An 18,349-nucleotide genomic window follows, 5' to 3' on the forward strand; every position below is an offset into this window, starting at 1 on the left:
CCGACGTTGCAGGATTCTTCGCTCCGCGCGCGCGACCGGCTGTTTATATCGCTGTCGCCATCGAACACTCCCCCCACTGTCGCTATTCATTATCCCGCTATTTGAAACACAAGATTGATCTCTTCAAATAAATTTGCGTATTACTGAAGGCCCTGCGAGGTGTGAAGGAGAAGGGAAAAGTTTCAAATAGGCGGCGATAAATATTTGCAAAAATGTGTTGCAAGCCACTTCAGCGCAAAATGCAGTGTATACACTACTCCAGTCAACCTGACTTAATTCATTACGAAAGCGGACTAGCCTATCATGCGTGATTATTTGGGACGGAATGTCATTTACAGGTGTTATTTTAGCTTTTTTTTTCAAACGGAAAAAATAGGCATGTGATCGCTAAGGCTATATGATAGAACACCACAATTAATCTTGTTCAAGCCATAATTAGTGATAAATAGATCAAGACATGTAGACGTGTCAGATGTAATTCTAGTGGAAAAATTAATGACATTTATACAGTCAGTCGACTGTAATAATAGATCGAAGTTACGAGTCATGCTGGAACGGTCTAACATGTTGATATTAAAATCTCCACCGAGTACAATTTTGTATTGCGATTCAGCAACGTAGTTAAAGAAATTCCAGGAATGCAAAAAAAAGAATTGCATATTACCATGATGGGATCGATATACAACAGAGTACACGGTGCCATCATGCAAAAACAGACAGGATTTCATAATCATCGGTCGCACAAGAAAAATGAGGGATACATTCTACATTGAAATTTTCGCGCTCAAGCATATTGACTCCGCCACCTCGACTTCCCATTCTAGAACGCGTGAAACATCGATAATTCTGCAAACACCAGGGTATGGTATGACGATCATGCCAGGTTTCAGACAACATAATAAAGTTAAATTCAAAGTTCATTTTGCTGAAAAGTACATCAAGTTCATCCTTTTTCTTTTTTGCAGATTGGCAGTTTAAATGAATACAGGTGATGGATCCACCGTGATGGGAGCGAATGAAATCCTGAATGGTCACTGGAAGCTGGTCTGAGTGAATAAACGATGATGTCGTCATAAGGAAAGAGCTATCAACTCGGGTTGCGCAAGAAGCTTCGCAAGGTCCGCGGTACACGTAATCAGGCATGCATTATCTGCCTCTTTCTTACGCACGAACTCTTTCCCGTTTTGGTGCCAAGCGAAACTGAACTTATTTGCACGTGACCATTTTGTTCTGGCTTTCAAGAGTATTCTGTTCTGCGCAGTAAGGTTCTCTGTTATGAAAAGGTCAGGATTGGCTGTAGACAGACACTTTCATTTAGCAAGCCGACGATCTCGAGTTTCCCCGACTCGAAAAACGGATGATAACACCTGGCGTCCTGTCATTCTTCGACAAAAGCCTGTGAACCGAAGTGACAGTATGTTCAGTCAGAGAAGCTAATTGCAATTTTGATGCGAGAGTGTTGATTTTATCGCTCAGATTTTCATTATTTTCTTGTTTAATGAGATGAACATTCCAGATTTAGTTTACGATTGTGATATTCAAGGCCATTGGCTGCAGAAGACACAGCAAGCAGCTCTTTTTTCGTGTCTAGCTTTTCAAGTTTGGTCACTCTGCCCCCGAGAGCCTTGATGTCAGTGTCATGTCTGGCAACGGCCTGAAGAATAATGTCATACCTGCTAGATAGCAGCTGTACCGATTCCCATATGTCACAGACAGTTTGCTTCAAGGGCGCAAGTTCATCAACTGTCCTGTTAATTTCGATGAGCATGGAAGCCATCATTTCATTATTTTCCTTCGGTGCCGAAGCGCTTGCTTTGTTTTTTCGACATGAAGGACATCGCCACGACTTCTTATACTCATCACGCTTCTAGTTAAACGAGTTCTCAGAGACACCGGAGCAGGCGCCACCAAGATGATAGCAGATTGTGCAGTGCAGTGCATACCAAACACGGTTCATCCTCATTCAGAACATCATTGCATTTGCCGCAGGCGCGATTACCCTTAGGATTCATGATGCTCGCTTTCGTTCACAAAACTGCAATGATAATTACAGTATGAGCGGAAATAGGCACCGGGCAAAAGCAAAGGCAGCAGCAGCAGGAGCAGCAAGAGAGAATATAGACAGCTATGTTTGGAAATGATTCACCAACCTGCAAAAGTGTTGCAGGAACGGCGTCAGTCAGATGCGTGCACTCTGACGCTGTTGCTGCCGAATGAGCCGAATACCGCACAGCACTCTGTATTTAAAGCATCAGAGGGCGCCTCGGCGACGTTGCTTGGAAAGCCAGGCACGAGGCCGGTATGGCGATCTGCAGTAAGCCAGGAAAGCCAATCGGGGGGGGGGGGGGGGGGCAGTTTATCACTTGTAGGCTGTAGCGGTGAAATTTACTGTGACAAGTCCAGCGTATCTTCAGCGCAATTCAGTGGGCATGCGCCAAGCCAAGGCACCGCAGAAAAATCTGCAAAGGTATTGCAGAAACGGCATCGGTCGGATGCGTGAACTGCGCCGCTGCTGCTGCCGAATGAAGGTTTTGAAGGTACGCTACAGGTTTTGAACTGCGAACAAATGCACAGAAACTGCACAATGTGTTTGCAAGTTTTATACGGGGAATCTACGCGGGAAATGTCAGGCCGTGACAACCTTTAACATTTTTCGTCAAGTCCGAGATGGCTATCTCGGTTGGTCACATTTGTTTCTTTGACAATCTGTAAGCAGTTTCATGTTCGTACGGGATAAAACAGATCCGTATCTTACGTACAATTATTCAGGCAAGGATTGGTGTTGATCTGTCTTGTTTCGTTGTGACCTCTCTTCATATGAGTGGGTCTGTCTATGGTTATTTAAAAGAAGTAAAAAAATGAATTATGGGGTTTTGCGTGCCAAAACCACAATCTGATTATCAGGCACGCCTCAGCGGGGGACTCCGGAAATGTGGACCACCTGGGGTTCTTTAACGTGCACCTAAATATAAGCACACCGGTGTTTTCGCATTTCGCCCCCATCCAAATGCGGCCGCCGTGGCCGGAATTCAATCCCGCGACCTCTTGCTTAACAGCCCAACACTATAGTCACTAATTAACCGCGGCGGGTTTTTAAAGGTAGCAGTGGGTGCATCTATTTTCTTGCTGGTACGTTTTTCGTGGGAATATTAAGCACAAGTCAAACGGAAGTTACATAAAGACCTTGTTTACCTTGTTCTACCAGTTCCGCTCTACAAAAGCTTAAAGCATCTTAAATCTCATCAAAATGCATTGGCAAGAATCAGCGAATGGCTGTACAATCTGGCTCCAAATCATTTTTTCTTTAAGCTTCATACAGGTACACTTTAGGTGAAAACATTGATGCAAGAGAGGATACTATTCATGCCGGGGGAGCGCACTGCTTCATATGTTGAAAACCTGAAACCATAGAGCACGTCTTCCTGGATTGCTGGGAAGCCTTGTTCTTGTGGGACATTCTTCAAATACCTCTGAAAAAAGGTCTGCCTCAATATGTCTACGGGATCAGGTATTTACCGGTACATAAAGACCAAGGCAACATTAGAGAGGAAAGCCGGAGGCGCTTTTTTTTTTATTAAGAGTGAAGAAGAATCTACTCTGCCAGAACCCTACCAGCGACCGACCAAGCCTTCGAAACTATGGGAAGGTAGGCAAAGAAAGCTTCGCTAGAAAGAGGTCGAATAAAAGCTGAGGAATTAACGCGGAAAGTTGGGCTAGTTGTTGTTGATGCACTTGCTGTGACATTGCTACAAGCGCGAACAAGACAAACGGAAGAAAGGGTGGGACAAGCCTGAACAGTAGACTTCAATTCAGAAAAAAACATGCAAAGAGGCCCTCGTATGCTCAAATAAATGCGCAGACAGACGCATAAGCGAATATATGCCACGTTGGAAACAACCAAATGCGCAACGAAGCCGATAAGCACCCACAACAAGCCATTATGTAGCATTCACCAGGCTCTTCTCAATGTTCAACGCTTCTTTATCAGTGAGTGCCAGTGATAGAGCCCTTACACATTCATCAGAAGCTGTTGAAATGCGCCTCAAATATTTCCCTATCTTACTGCCTGGCGAACCGTCTGAGCTGCACACAACACGCAATAGCTCAGACGCTTAGCCAGGCAGTTGACAAGGAAATATTTGAGGCGCATTACATTTCAAAATCTACTGATGAATGTGTAATGGATCTATCACTGGCACTCAATGATAAAGAAGTGTTGTAACTTGAGAAGAGCCTGGTGAATGCTACGTAATGGCTTGTTGGGGGCGCTTATCGGCTTCGTTGCGCATTTGGTTGTTTCCAACGTGGCATATATTCGTTTATGCGTCTGTCTGCGCATTTATTTGAGCATACGGGGGCCTCTTTGCATGTCTTTTTCTGAATAAAGCTGGTAAGTTGAAGTCTAGCGCTTTGTCCTGTCCCACCCTTTCTTCCGTTTGTCTTGTTCACGCTAGTAACTACGTCACAGCAAAAGTTGAGGAAAGTACGTGTAATCGACGTGGTGTGAACTTTAAAGCAAAGGGAAAAAGGCGCTGCAAAATCAGTGTTAGCTGTAGTATTTCATAAAAGGGAAAGGTGACGCCCACCTGCAAGCAGCACGCAGGCATACAGCAGGTTCGATATATGGAATGGTGTAACGTTGACTTCCTGCTTCTGGCGGCGGCCATACATTGACTTTCTAAGAAGCGAGAGCTTGGTGCTCCAGCGAGCTTTGTACTAACTACGCTTGAACAGGACCCAAAGTTTGCTGAACCCGATTCTTCTCCTGTGAAAAAGGTGAACCGGCTTCGGAAGATGTCAAAAATTCTTCAAAAGAGTGTGCGTACTCGCTTCGTTTCTGAGCCTGTGAAATTTGTAAAAGGGATTGAGGTGAAGCAGTATTTTTTGGGCCCACATTCATTAGAAATGTTCCCATTCGTGTAAGAGCAGGCGCCAGTTAATTCTTATGTTGCACGTATTATTACCGAAGGCGGCTTCTCAGTGGCAAACACCTTACTTTGTTTACTGCATGACAATATTTGGCAGAAAGTTTTGAAGGTTGTCCCTAGGCATCGATCTCACTTTTTCACAAAACGCGTGCGATCAGAGCCATCCATTCAGTAACGACTGCCACCTAGTTTTCGCAGTACACGCATGGGGACGGTCCTCTATTTTCCTTGCACTGAAGCTCACGGCAGCGTCGCCGAGTGTCTGCGAGGTCACATTCTCCAGCTTGCGTGAGGCGAAGTGGAAGAAGATGATCAAAAACAGTGACTCCATGAAGGATTTTGGTTACAAATGTTAGAACAAGAACAACTGCAGCGGGAACAATCGTTGCACCTTTCGACTTGACGGCGGAATGTTCAGGTTTAAATGTTGAATTTATAACTGGCGCGGACCATGAACTGACGCGGACTGTGCGCAGGATGTTTGTTTGCAAAAGGAGTCATCTTAGCCTGGCGGAGCGTAGAGTATAATTCTCGTCATCACGTCCTGACTACGACCAAAAAAGCGACAGCGAATATTTCCTGCTGTAACACTTTTTATCTACAGAACTCTTTATTCTTGCGCATTACTAAAGCGCCTGCAGCTGGACAATAAGCACATTTGGTTTCTTTGTCCTCATTTTTTTACTCTATTGCACGTTCTACACTTGCAAACCGTGCACTAGGTGTGGGCAATATAAAAGTTTTTGTTTTTAGACGAAATAGACCCTCTACCAGCCGCAGTAGCTTGGTGTCAATGACGTTGCGCTGTTAAGCACGAGGTCAAGGGTTGGAACCCAGCCGCGGCGGCTGCATTCCAGTAGGGGCGAAATGCAAGAAAGCTAGCGTGCTGTGCATTGGGTGGACGTTAAACAACCCTTTTTTTGTGAAAGTTAACCTGGAGTTCTCCACTGCGGCGTGCTTCATAATGAGAATGTGGTTTTGGCACGTAAAATTGCAGAACTTAATTAAATTTTAAGACCTACTGAGCGCGAGTAGTCCAGGACTTACAACACTTAAGCGACACCTAACTTCACTCATTGAGTTGATTTTTGATTAGTTTCCAACGAGATTAAGCTCGGCAGCGAAATCAAGCTGTTAATATGTGCTGGGCTGATAAGACCGCATTTGCGCATGACGACGTCCACGGAACCGAGTCGCTTATCACCGCCGTTCCTTCAGGTCAGAGCAGGGCCTAAGCAACAACGGCCCGCTTTGACGGCAGAGGCAGTAGCTGCCTCGATAAACCCCGGCGCGCTGTCAGACTACTGCTGATACGCTAAGGGTCGTAAAAGCACAGCGACGTTCCAGGCGCACGGCCGAGCCTTGTGGGCTGCATGCTGCAATAGTAAAGTGAGTATATGGAATCGAAATGGGCTTTGTAGTTTGGCAGGACCAGCTCGGTCGATTTCGCGAAATGCTGATCATAAACGTATAGTGCCATTGTATAGGTTAAGATGATTTTACTATACGGAGGATGCTACATTTGCTGGCCTGCAGATAGAAGTTGTTTCTGTTGCCTGCACTTTATCTGTATTTAGGTACGGCCTGAAGCGCCGCACGAATAAACGCAAATAAACGGTTTCTGACAAGGTGCCAGCGAAAAGTTTCGATAGCGCGGCCTGGAACGTCAGTCGTATATGATGAAAAGCAACGCGCTGCTTGGTATATACGCTAAAGACTGCGCCGAAGAACAGCTGGCTTCGCCATTACCCGTGCGTTTACGGCCTCTATTGACAAAATAAACGACAAAGGCACCTGTTGCCGCCAACGCCAAGGTATAGTACTCCCGCAAGGCAGTCTTGTGCCGAGAGCCGTTGCGCTTATATACCGGCGTCTTGAACAACGAAATATATTGCTATGTTTTGCTACCCTTCCCTTATCCCAAGGATCGTGAATGTTTTGAACCTGTGCTGAGGTGTAGCAGTCTTGGCTCACACGCGCCAACAATAGTGCGACTAACAACGCTTTCTGGTACAAAAGACTAACTAGACAGTACTAATTCAAGCCGGTCGGTGCACACAACTAACAATATAAAACGTTTCCGGTGTAAGTGAACGTTTTGTATCGCGGCTTAAGAAAGCAGTTGCAACATATTGAGAGTTATTTGTAGATTTTGTTTTCTACTTGTCGGCGCACGCATAAAGCTGGAATTTTCATTACAAATAAACATATTGCGGCTGCTCATGGGCTCCAGTGTGTGGTCTGCTTAATGCTTCACAGAAAAGTGCTGTTTGCTTTCGTTACTGATGTTATGATGTTACCAAAGAGGTGTCGTTATGGTAACTGCGATCAAGAGAATCTGGTTTTAAATAAAAAAGCCCCAACTATTACCTAAAGTGGCCAAAGTATCAATTCCCAGCTTTAATCGCGATAGTGGACATGTTTCAACTAAGGCCTCCAGCCACTGACAAACAACACTTATACGAACGAAAAGCTCAGTTGTGAATTTTGTTCTAGAATAAGATTTATTATTATCGAAGAACATGAAAACCACCAAACTTCCATTTCTTAGATTTCGGGTATAACTTGAGGCACCGATGACTCGATAGTTTGACGTCACAGATTTCGCAGTACTCGGGCACTGATTATATGCAAGGAAAGCCTACATACGTGGCCAGCTTGAGTGTTCGTTTAAGTTCGGACGCAATGTAATCCTTAGTTTTAAACGTGTTAGCATTCCTATGCCTACCCAACGAGCAAATCCGCCCGTCCGTAACGCAAGACGATCGCTATCAAGATAGGGATCGCAGCAGCGAGCGAATTGACTTTCGTGCTTCCTCTCGCTTAAACGCGAACTAAGCGGTGAGAACACAGCACACACGAAGCTATCAACACTCGGTGCACTGTGTCCCCATCGCAGATCGGTTTCAGAAATGTTGTTAACGCACCGTTTGATGCACATACATTCGAGATATTTCGTGCTCTTAATGTGCTCCCTATTGAATATTTCTATGATTATAACCTAGTCTTAAAAATTAAAAAATATTTTCGCTGTAACAACAACGTTTTCACAAACTTGTGCAACTTAGTCAAATCAAGGGAAGCGTTATATGATTTCCGAAAACAGAGCCAGTGGGTGTTACCTTTCACAAGAACAAATTATGGTTTCAGGCGATTGCAGTACCAGGTGCCGAAAATATTAAATGTGATACAGGCTTCCCATACCGAACTAAATGCTATTACGAGAAAGGCACTGAAATTTAATTTAATTAATAATGGTCAAATTTTATAAATAACATTTGCCATTTTTATTATTTTTTTCTTTTTTATTCATTTTATTTTTTAGCATGTTCCAAACCTCGCTTTTCCATCGTTCCGCATTTTTTTTTGTTCCGCTGAACATTGCCGTTACATTGAGTTGAATTTTTGGTATTTTAAAGCGTTTTTGTTCAGGTGTTCCTTGTCATTTGTGCATAATCTTTTTTTTTTCTCCACTTTTTTCTGTATACAGATGCATGCCTACATGTACAGATGCAAATATGTATAGATGCTGGGTTGGTGTAGATGCGCATGTGAATATATGTATACAGATGTTATAATTGTTCTGCTGTGAATATCAATATCTGTATAATGTGAAATTGTTTTTGCACACATGTAACTGATTTTCTTTGTGAATATTCTGCAACTGTTTGTCAAAAACAGGGGACAGGAACCTCGTCAAGCTGCAATTGTGCAGCTTTTTGTTCTTGCCCTTGCATTTTCTTTTTCTGTGCAAAGGAAAATGCGAAATAAAGTTTGAAAGTTTGAAAGATAGGGCCCGCGCGGCCGCGCCATACGCAGCCGTCGCCGGAGTTCGGTTGATTACGGCTGATAATGGTTCGCATCGATAGGAGCCAGAGTCGTCGACCACGTGTACGTACGAGGTCTACCAAACGTGACCCTGTTCAGTTACGTCATGTACTACAGCACGCATCGGCCAGGGTTCATCTTCCACGAAGCGGCATCATCCGAACCTCTGTTCGAACGCACCATCACATATATATATATATATATATATATATATATATATATATATATATATATATATATATATATATATATATAACATGAGTGAACCATGCTATCTGCGCGTCTCTTCGTTGTATAATGCTGGTCTCAGTTAACACTTCAGTGTTGGAACCACGCTTCCCTGTACCACGCTCCTTTCGCGGTGTTTCTCGTAATTATACCAAGCATAGCAGCGTACGACGACGAAACAGCAGGTGATTTAGTAGCAAATGCTTACGCACCATTCAGATAACTCCCAAAGGAGATCCTGCGTGTAATGTTTTTTTAATTCATAACTGCGCTCTTTCTTATAAATAACCTGGACAGACTCCGCTACAGTATATCATGTAACGGGGTGCTGATGGAGAAAACTTAAGGTGCATGGCATCGGCACTCGTCTTTCGCTTTCACGCCGCTTTCTGGCGTACAGGTTGCCCCTCTCGCTTCAAGCGGAACCTATACCAGCCTACTTATACCATGGTATACTGAGTAAACACATAAATCCCAAACCGGTATAAACAATTTAAAAAAAAAACAGGTATAAACAACCGGTTGTATAAACAACCGGTATAAACAATTCGTCAATAAAAGGAGAGAAGAAATACTAATGCTGAAAAAAAAAGGGGAGCAAGAACTCATCGCCGGGAAAGAAGAGAGGCCGGCGGCGATGTCTCGGCGTACAAGCAGAAAATGTTTTTAACCGAGGGCCAAGAATTACGGCGAGAAGCCATTAACAAACATATTTCGTTTAAGTTTGTCGAATAGCGTGTGCTAAATCTTTTATTTTGTCGACGTGCCCCTCGATGCCCTCAAAGGAGGCATCACAATATCTTTCAAGACTGACATAAAGTGACTTCGCCTGCCTAGCTCTCTTCGTTCTAAGGCCGTGGTCAGTGGGTTGGCAGGTAATGACGTTTGCAGTGATTAGCTGGGGCGGTCGATACCTCCGTTTGTTTTGTAAAATTGAAGCAGACGTGCGGTGTTTCGGAGACGGGCTATAACTCGGGATATTACGGAAATAAATTTACGTAGTGTAGTGCATTCAAGGTGCCTAAATACTCCGTGTGCCACTGTCGGTCCGTAATGGACCACGCTTGATTATTTCACCTGTTAAAAGGTGTTTTAACTCTGATTCACTTCACGGACCTCGAGAGGTCATTGAGTTTTGTGGTAACATCGCAAATTCCGATGGCAGTGCCATCTATCCTGCCGCAGTTTCCATTCCCTGGTAATCCCTTTCTACTGCAGGCGTCTCTTGGCGCGCAACCCACCCGAAACATTTGATGTCGCGGTCAAGGTATACCGGCAGAGTCAGCATCAGAGGAGTTGCACTCGCGGACGAACACACGAAGGTTAGACACGAGCTCCAGAGTTCGTATTCGCAGAATCTCACTTACGTTAAAACTTTATTTACGCGCGAGTGGCTGAGCGAGGCTTTTTAATGAAAACTGGAGAGGTTCGCCGGGCGCACACGCCTCGTGTGCTGCTGCAAATGAATGCGATCATAAATGAATTGGTACGCACAGGACATGCGTTACTTAACACAAACTTAGCGTAACATAAAATTAAAAGCACCTTCGTAGCACGGGACAGAAAGACGGCGCAAAGCACCAATGGGTAAGAGTAGGTGCCAGCCACAGTCACGTAGAACATATTAGTCAGCGAAGGCGGCTGGCCAATGACAAACTAACCTTACGAACATAAACCTTTGTGAAATCGGTCGAAGACTTTCACCTTTGATTAGAGTACTTGGCTTTGAACTTGGGAGTTTCTTGTTTCTTCTCTGTTGCGCGTAATCCATGTGCATGTGGCCGGCCCGAACGATGTAAAGGGCGTGTTGCCCTCAAAGTTTTGTGTTGTGCTCTGCGTTTCTTTGCTGCAGCCTCCCCAGGCGACCTTGGATTACAGCCGACCAAACGCACTTGAAAGCCACTCGGCGCAGCGACATGGCGATCCGCCGGCATCCTAAATACGTGGAAATCGAGGGGCTCCGGCTCACCAGCGAGTTCAGCCCGGAGCCGGTGCGACAGGCGCTGCAGTTCGTGCCACGTGCCGGGGACGTGATGCTCATTACGTACCCGAAGTGCGGAACCCACTGGGTCCAGCAGATCTTGCAGCTCATTGTGAACAGAGGCCGGTCGGCAGAAAACTTCTTTGAGTGGTTGGCCAGGACGCCGCTCCTCGAGCTTCTCGGCACGCGCATCCTGGAGGACGCGTCCGAGCCCCGCCTCATGAAAACACACCTGCCGTTGGACAGGCTGACACTGCGCGACGAAGCGAGGTATGTGGCCAGCGGGGGCGGACGGCGGTACCTTGAAAACTAGTCATTACTTTGCATCTGTAGGCTTGTTGGTATATCCTTACGTGGTTGGAATAGCGCACCAATAGGGCCACGTTCTCATTCCACTCTCTTCCATACTCTCTTGATCTCATTTCCCCTCCCTTCGGAAAGCATATAACATGTCAGTGGTTATACGCGAGCCGGCGAAAAATATCTGCCTTTAAGAGCGTCTCGTTCCCTCCGTTCTCTGTCTCTCGGAACACAACAGCATAGCTACTCCGGGCTAATTTCATGCTTCACCCGCGAAATGTTGTATTTTGCCAAATACATGCATACCTGTACCTAGTGTAACGTTTCAAAACAACGCGGGATGTTTTCATGCGTATGAGTGTTGATAACCAACAATGAAATTCGAAAGTATACACTGCTGGGAACAACTGTTTAGCCCCAATGCGCACGCGGGCGTTGATTTTACCGCACTCATTAACTAATGTTTAAGCACGTCGGGCAGGGGGCGGCCGGTAGAGTTTAGCTTGGCTGTGCAATGAACTCGTACGCTGCTATAGATGCTCATTCCACACTTGTCATCTCACTGCTCGCAGGTACGTGTACGTTGCACGGAATCCGTGGGACTGCTGCGTTTCGTTTTATCACCACACTAAGGCACTCCCGGCGGCGTACTTCAGCGAGGGAACTTTCGAAGACTTCTTCGAGTTGTTCATCAGTGGCCAGACAGACCATGGAGGCTTCTTCGACCACCTGCTGCCTTGGTACGCGCGCAGGAGACAAAAGAACGTGCTATTTATTACTTACGAGCAGCTATATAAACAACAATGCGACACCGTGCTCAAGATAGCGCGCTTCCTGGGACCAGAATACGAGCAGGCGCTGCTTGAGGACCAAGAGTTTTTCCAGACTGTGCTAGAGAAAAGCAGTGCAAAGTTCATGAAGAAGCACTTTGTGCTTGACCCCGCCATACTGAAGAGCATCATCGAAAGGGATCCCAACGCCTTGCCGGACGAACTGAAGAACCTCTACGGAAAGGTCTTCGTAGCGCCCTTGCGAGAGGCCAACACAGTGAACTTTGTCCGGAAAGGTGTCGTGGGAGACTCTAGGGGCACCTTCACACGCGAACAGCTAGAGCGTATGAAACTGTTTATTGAGAAAGAAACTGCCGGAACCGACGTCATGCAGCTGTGGATGGACGAAGATCCGCTTAGGATGTGAAAAAAAAAATTAAGCTCAGGTCGGCGTTCAAACTGAAGGTTCTAAGCAAAAACTTGACAGAAATCCTGGAAGTACACACACCGGTGAATGAAGCACAGACACAGATGAAACGACCGAACGACGCTCGGTGCTCTTGCAGCCATATTGTGACCCGTTTCCAGTCTGAAGAGCGCCCATCTATGTTCGCTGGCTCCTTAGGTGACATGAATTTCGCGCCGTGTAATTACTTCGCACAAAGAGCACATAGACGCGTGGAAATGGCTTACAAAGGAAAGAGTACGAACGAGTGCCATTGCGTTCATTTGCTTTGCCCGATATTACACCTCGTGCGTATATTTGAACGTACGTAGCTATACCTCTCGTTCGGCAGCTTTAGGCCCGACCGGTATGATCGAAGCCTGATCACTGTCTATCGCTTCCTTCTTATTTTCCTTATTTTTTTTTTCATTTCTTTACCCACCCAATCCTCCGTCTTTTTTTGTTCAAGAAGGGGGATTTAACCTACATGGCAGTACATGCCAAATCACCACTTCACAGTGTTGGAGGCACGCGCGAGGAGTTTGCTGATATGCCCTAGGGTCGTAGATTTTTAGCTGGAAGCGATGGTTCCGGTAAAAACTTGGTTTGAGCTAGCTAGTTGGTATTGATTCATGATTAAAGGAAGCTTTTCGGCACAAATTAAACCAGGAAGAAGAAGGCGCCCGTTCTGTGTTGTGCTCTTCGTGCTCGTTTAATTTGCGCCGAAAAGTTTGCTTTAATCGATGGTTAGGCTGGTGAAAGCCGATACTGCCACGGTTATTGGCTGCATGGCTGGGCGTTATGATGTCCTTGCAGCACCATGTTTCGCTAAGAATAAGGCACCTGTACAAACATACTGTCCATCGGTCATTTAGTGTCTCCGAAACTGACATATATTGTCATCCACGCCATCCGCGCTCACAGGAAGGAGCAAATAGAAGGCGTCAAGAACGAAGTTGGCGGATAATTATGGACAAAGGGGGGAGCGTCTCGTCACTGCCTGATCACTCCACACCTGAAGGTCGCGGCCAGTCGCCTAGCTGAGGCTCACCTACCCCGTCGTAACACGTGCTGCTTGTTGCGAAGAGCCCATCCTAACTAAACGTCTCAGTAATTTTCAGAATAGACGGGTGTCGGAAGACACGACGCTTTCAAATCTCTCGGAGCTACTGCCCCTTATTATACTGCGAACTACGGATGCCGCCATTTTCACAAGGGCTCCGAACAGGAACCAGCCCTGCTTCGGACTGTCTGCCTCATCAATTCCAGAGTGTGATCAAATAACAATATGCGTCGCGTGATTAATTAATTATGGAGTTTTCGTGCCAAAACCACGATCTGATTATGATGCACACCGTAGTGGTTGACATCGGAATAATTTTGACCACCTGTGGTTCTTTAAAATGCGCCTAAATCTAAATACACGACTTTATTTTTGTGTGTGTGATTTCGACCCCATCGAAATGCGGCCGCCGTGGCCGGATTTGATCCCGCGACCTCGTGCTTAGCAGCGCAACACCAAAGCCACTAAGCAACTACGGCGGGTCTTGCGTCGTGTGATGACTACAATACCATGATCGCAAGTTACTTCCAAACATTTCTTCAAACAAGTCGGACAAGCAGGTCATCGAAAGCGAGTAAAACTTGCATAATATGATACTATCGAAGTTCTGCGCAAAGCTCCGTTCCTGTATTTTTAAATAGTATAGCATGCCCACCATGCCGAAAGCGCGGTTGAGTGATAGGCGGCTAGTAATTGTGCCTGTCCTCTTCCGTACGTAGCCGTGGCCGTACAATCACTATAGAAGATGAAACAACGGTGATCTCCACTATTATTTGGGCTGAAACAAATCTGGCCTGAAAATAAAAGACACGCGGTAGTGAGCTGTCTTGTTTTTGTTTGGCCCCGTTTTTAGCGCTGTTCGTTTTTCCAAGCAATGTACCAGCTAGGACATCGACATTATAGAAGTGCGTCAATCGGTAAACAAAACTATAGTTTTCTTTAATATCAACATTAAAAAAATCATAAAGATGATAGCATAATTTGATGCGAAGTTGCTGCGTGCCTTACCAATGAAAAACTTTGTCAGAAGTTAAGCAAAGTGTTGTTTCGCAACGGAAAAACGTGCACCCTCGTTGTTAAAGCATTCTTGTTCAGGGAGTGCTAGGAGTTTGTGTTGGCGTGCTGTACAACTTCCACACACACACACACACACACACACACACACACACACACACACACACACACACACACACACACACACACACACACACACACACACACACACACACACACACACACACACACACACACACACACACACACACACACACACACACACACACACACACACACACACACACACACACACACACACACACACACACACACACACACACACACACACACACACACACACACACACACACACACACACACACACACACACACACACACACACACACACACACACACACACACACACACACACACACACACACACACACACACACACACACACACACACACACACACACACACACACACACACACACACACACACACACACACACACACACACACACACACACACACACACACACACACACACACACACACACACACACACACACACACACACACACACACACACACACACACACACACACACACACACACACACACACACACACACACACACACACACACACACACACACACACACACACACACACACACACACACACACACACACACACACACACACACACACACACACACACACACACACACACACACACACACACACACACACACACACACACACACACACACACACACACACACACACACACACACACACACACACACACACACACACACACACACACACACACACACACACACACACACACACACACACACACACACACACACACACACACACACACACACACACACACACACACACACACACACACACACACACACACACACACACACACACACACACACACACACACACACACACACACACACACACACACACACACACACACACACACACACACACACACACACACACACACACACACACACACACACACACACACACACACACACACACACACACACACACACACACACACACACACACACACACACACACACACACACACACACACACACACACACACACACACACACACACACACACACACACACACACACACACACACACACACACACACACACACACACACACACACACACACACACACACACACACACACACACACACACACACACACACACACACACACACACACACACACACACACACACACACACACACACACACACACACACACACACACACACACACACACACACACACACACACACACACACACACACACACACGCACGCACGCACGCACGCACGCACGCACGCACGCACGCATATATATATACATATATATATATCTTTGCAATGTCGAGCGTATGAATTGCTGCGTCGTAAACTGTGCTAATAGCTACAAGAGCTGCCCACCTGCAACGAAGTTTTTCAGTTTTCTGGCGCAACCAGGTTTCAGAGACCAGCGGCAGTGCTCGATTCGTAGTGTACGCTGTGCAAAGTAAGTGATCGCGGACATCTACAAACTGCATGCTGTCTCTAGTTCGTTGTGAATTTACGCTCCACGCCAGTTAATCGATATTTTTACAGCGTAGACGAAGCCGAATGGCAGCCGGTAAAGTGGTCACGAGTCCCCAGTCTACATTTCGTAGGCGGAAAACCATCGACAAATCCAGCTTCTCCCTAGTACGCTCCTGCTGTTTTTCCGCCGACCTACCGCAAAACTGCACGCGCGTTGTTACGCATAGGCCAATGACTTCATTTGGGTACCCTAGTGCAAACTGACATGTAGACAGGTACATAAAAAGAGGTATCAGTCAGTTGGGCCCTACTCAGTGAAAAAAATATACTACGTGCTACGTATCAGCAGACTGCACAGTTCGTAAACGCGAACAGTAAGGAAGAAGCCCCGGAAGCGTGGCACAATGCATCAGGGACCGCGCGAATTTCAGCATTTACTCCACCACTACTGCTTCGGGCCCTTGACAGCTCTGCGCGTGCAAGCGAAGCCGCGACACGCTTTTGTTGCGCTACGTGGCGGTTTAGATATCACGTGCAAAGCTGACACGTAACGTTGACGTAATGGTAGCCATGTGCTCAAAAATATCGGCGTAACCTTACGGTTTCAGCTACTACTCAGCCGTGTCGAATCGTGTCGGATCAATGCGTGCCGAATTCGTTCGGCAGGCAGATGACGCTTCACGGGCCAGGCCGAGACCGAAACAGAAAATCGGAAACAGCATGCTTCACCTCTATTACTCAAGCACTCACGCTGCCCGAGCACCGTCCACAAACAGGTACAGCACTCAAAACTTGGCGCACCTGCTGCGGGCTCATTAATTGCAACACCGTTCGGAGACCGTACGTATTACTTGCACCTATTGTAAGACACATTTGAGACAGTTGTGAGACACGTTTAAGATCACGCTACACCACATGTCGGACGTAAGTGTCATCGTTTACTCAGTAATAAAGAGGAAAAATAAAAATGCATACTAACCTCGATTGGGACGGCGTATGCCTCCACGTTTACATTGGCCTGTCCAGCGCCTCCTCGATTTTTTTCAATGCCAGCCAGATGCGACTGATCTGACCGTTCTCCACCCTCTCCTATCGTCCTTTCCTACTTTTTCCATTGACTAGCGTTCGCGCCTGCTTTACGGTCGTGGGGGAGAGTACCATCTGGATGGCGCATCACAGCGGAAGACAGAGGAAGACTGACAGACGCGTAATAACCTGACACCTGACAAACGCAGGGACGGAGCGTCTACCACTTCTCATCGGGAACGGCAGCGGCGCGCGTTCAGACGTCAGCGTTACGAAAGCAGGCGCAGCTAAATTAGTCGTACCATCTGGGTAGTGTCGCATCGCGGCAACTCACTGAACTAAGGCGCACCAACGGCTCCCATTGGGGAGCGAGCGATTGCACTGGCATTAAAAAAAAAAATGGCTGTGGCTTAGGTAAGGTTAAGCCCAGGATGCGAAGCATACTAGCCTTTATTTTAGTTGTTGAACCACTGTTTAGCCTGGTGAACTGCTGTTGCTTGGCTATATTTGGTTCGGCTAGACGAAGAAACAACTCATGCATTACTTCTTCGCCTTCAAGAGTGGAACGCGACAGCGTTCCCGTCGACCCGCCAAGGGGTGTAAGACAATGGGCTACAGGGCAGCGACTACGCGTCCCGCATTGGACGCGGTGAGCGTCGAGCAAAGCAGCGTTCGGCGCGGCAACGAAATGTGCGCCTGAGCAAGAGACGCACGCCTTAGAAACAGCGCGTTTCTAAGGCAACACCGCATTCACTAGAGGCGCTTTTGTACCGCTTTGAAGCGTTGTACTCGTGGCTCAGTGGTAGCGTCTCCGTCCCACACTCCGGAGACCCTGGTTCGATTCCCACCCAGCCCGTCTTGCAAGAGTTGAGCCAAAGCCACTTCTCCTCTGTCGTGACGTCACGGTGTCACGTGATTTCATGGTCACCGCCGCGCCTGAGGAGCTGGGTTGAGCCCTCGTAATATGCTTCGCATAAAAAAAAGAAGAGGAGGCGTCGGCCTGTCGCACGCATCGCCCTTTCAAGACACTCAGTCGTACCCGCGCTTCCTTGTGTCACGTCGAAAACATGATTGCTTGAGTATAATTTGTCCTTTCTCTTCGTTTGAGGCCCTAAAGCTTACGGCACTGCTAACTTTCTTGAAACCCGCCTGTCACCATCGCACATACGGACTTCTACGCAGTGC

At 46.7% G+C, this 18,349-nt stretch overlaps 2 protein-coding genes across 8 annotated transcripts in view; one reads left to right on the forward strand and one right to left on the reverse strand.

Annotated features, from left to right (window-relative positions):
- Positions 1-17,272, reverse strand: part of LOC135896914 (sulfotransferase ssu-1-like) — a 29,510-nt gene extending 12,238 nt beyond the window's left edge. Inside the window, exon 1 of one of the 2 annotated variants that reach the window (XM_065425420.2) lies at positions 17,118-17,272. The gene's annotated coding sequence lies outside the window, so the exon portion shown is untranslated. Of the gene's footprint in view, positions 1-2,150; positions 2,295-17,117 lie in introns of those variants that run through there. The other variant, XM_065425418.2, reaches the window with a different exon arrangement.
- LOC135896925 (sulfotransferase ssu-1-like) lies at positions 1,043-14,364 on the forward strand. Of its 6 annotated transcripts, XM_065425446.1 has the most exons (4): positions 4,485-4,776; positions 10,203-10,306; positions 10,837-11,235; positions 11,838-14,364. In XM_065425446.1, exons 3-4 carry the CDS (start codon positions 10,901-10,903, stop codon positions 12,460-12,462), a joined length of 960 nt encoding a protein of 319 aa, XP_065281518.1. In that variant the 5' UTR covers positions 4,485-4,776; positions 10,203-10,306; positions 10,837-10,900; the 3' UTR covers positions 12,463-14,364. The 6 variants fall into 6 exon arrangements, with proteins under 6 accessions (XP_070386877.1, XP_070386876.1, XP_065281518.1 ...); XM_070530776.1 differs by lacking the exons at positions 4,485-4,776; positions 10,203-10,306 and adding an exon at positions 1,043-1,118; XM_070530775.1 differs by lacking the exons at positions 4,485-4,776; positions 10,203-10,306 and adding an exon at positions 2,385-2,537.
- Positions 17,273-18,349: the final 1,077 nt, after the last annotated feature.

Source organism: Dermacentor albipictus, chromosome 1, assembly GCF_038994185.2.
Source record: "Dermacentor albipictus isolate Rhodes 1998 colony chromosome 1, USDA_Dalb.pri_finalv2, whole genome shotgun sequence".
NCBI lineage: Eukaryota > Metazoa > Arthropoda > Arachnida > Ixodida > Ixodidae > Dermacentor > Dermacentor albipictus.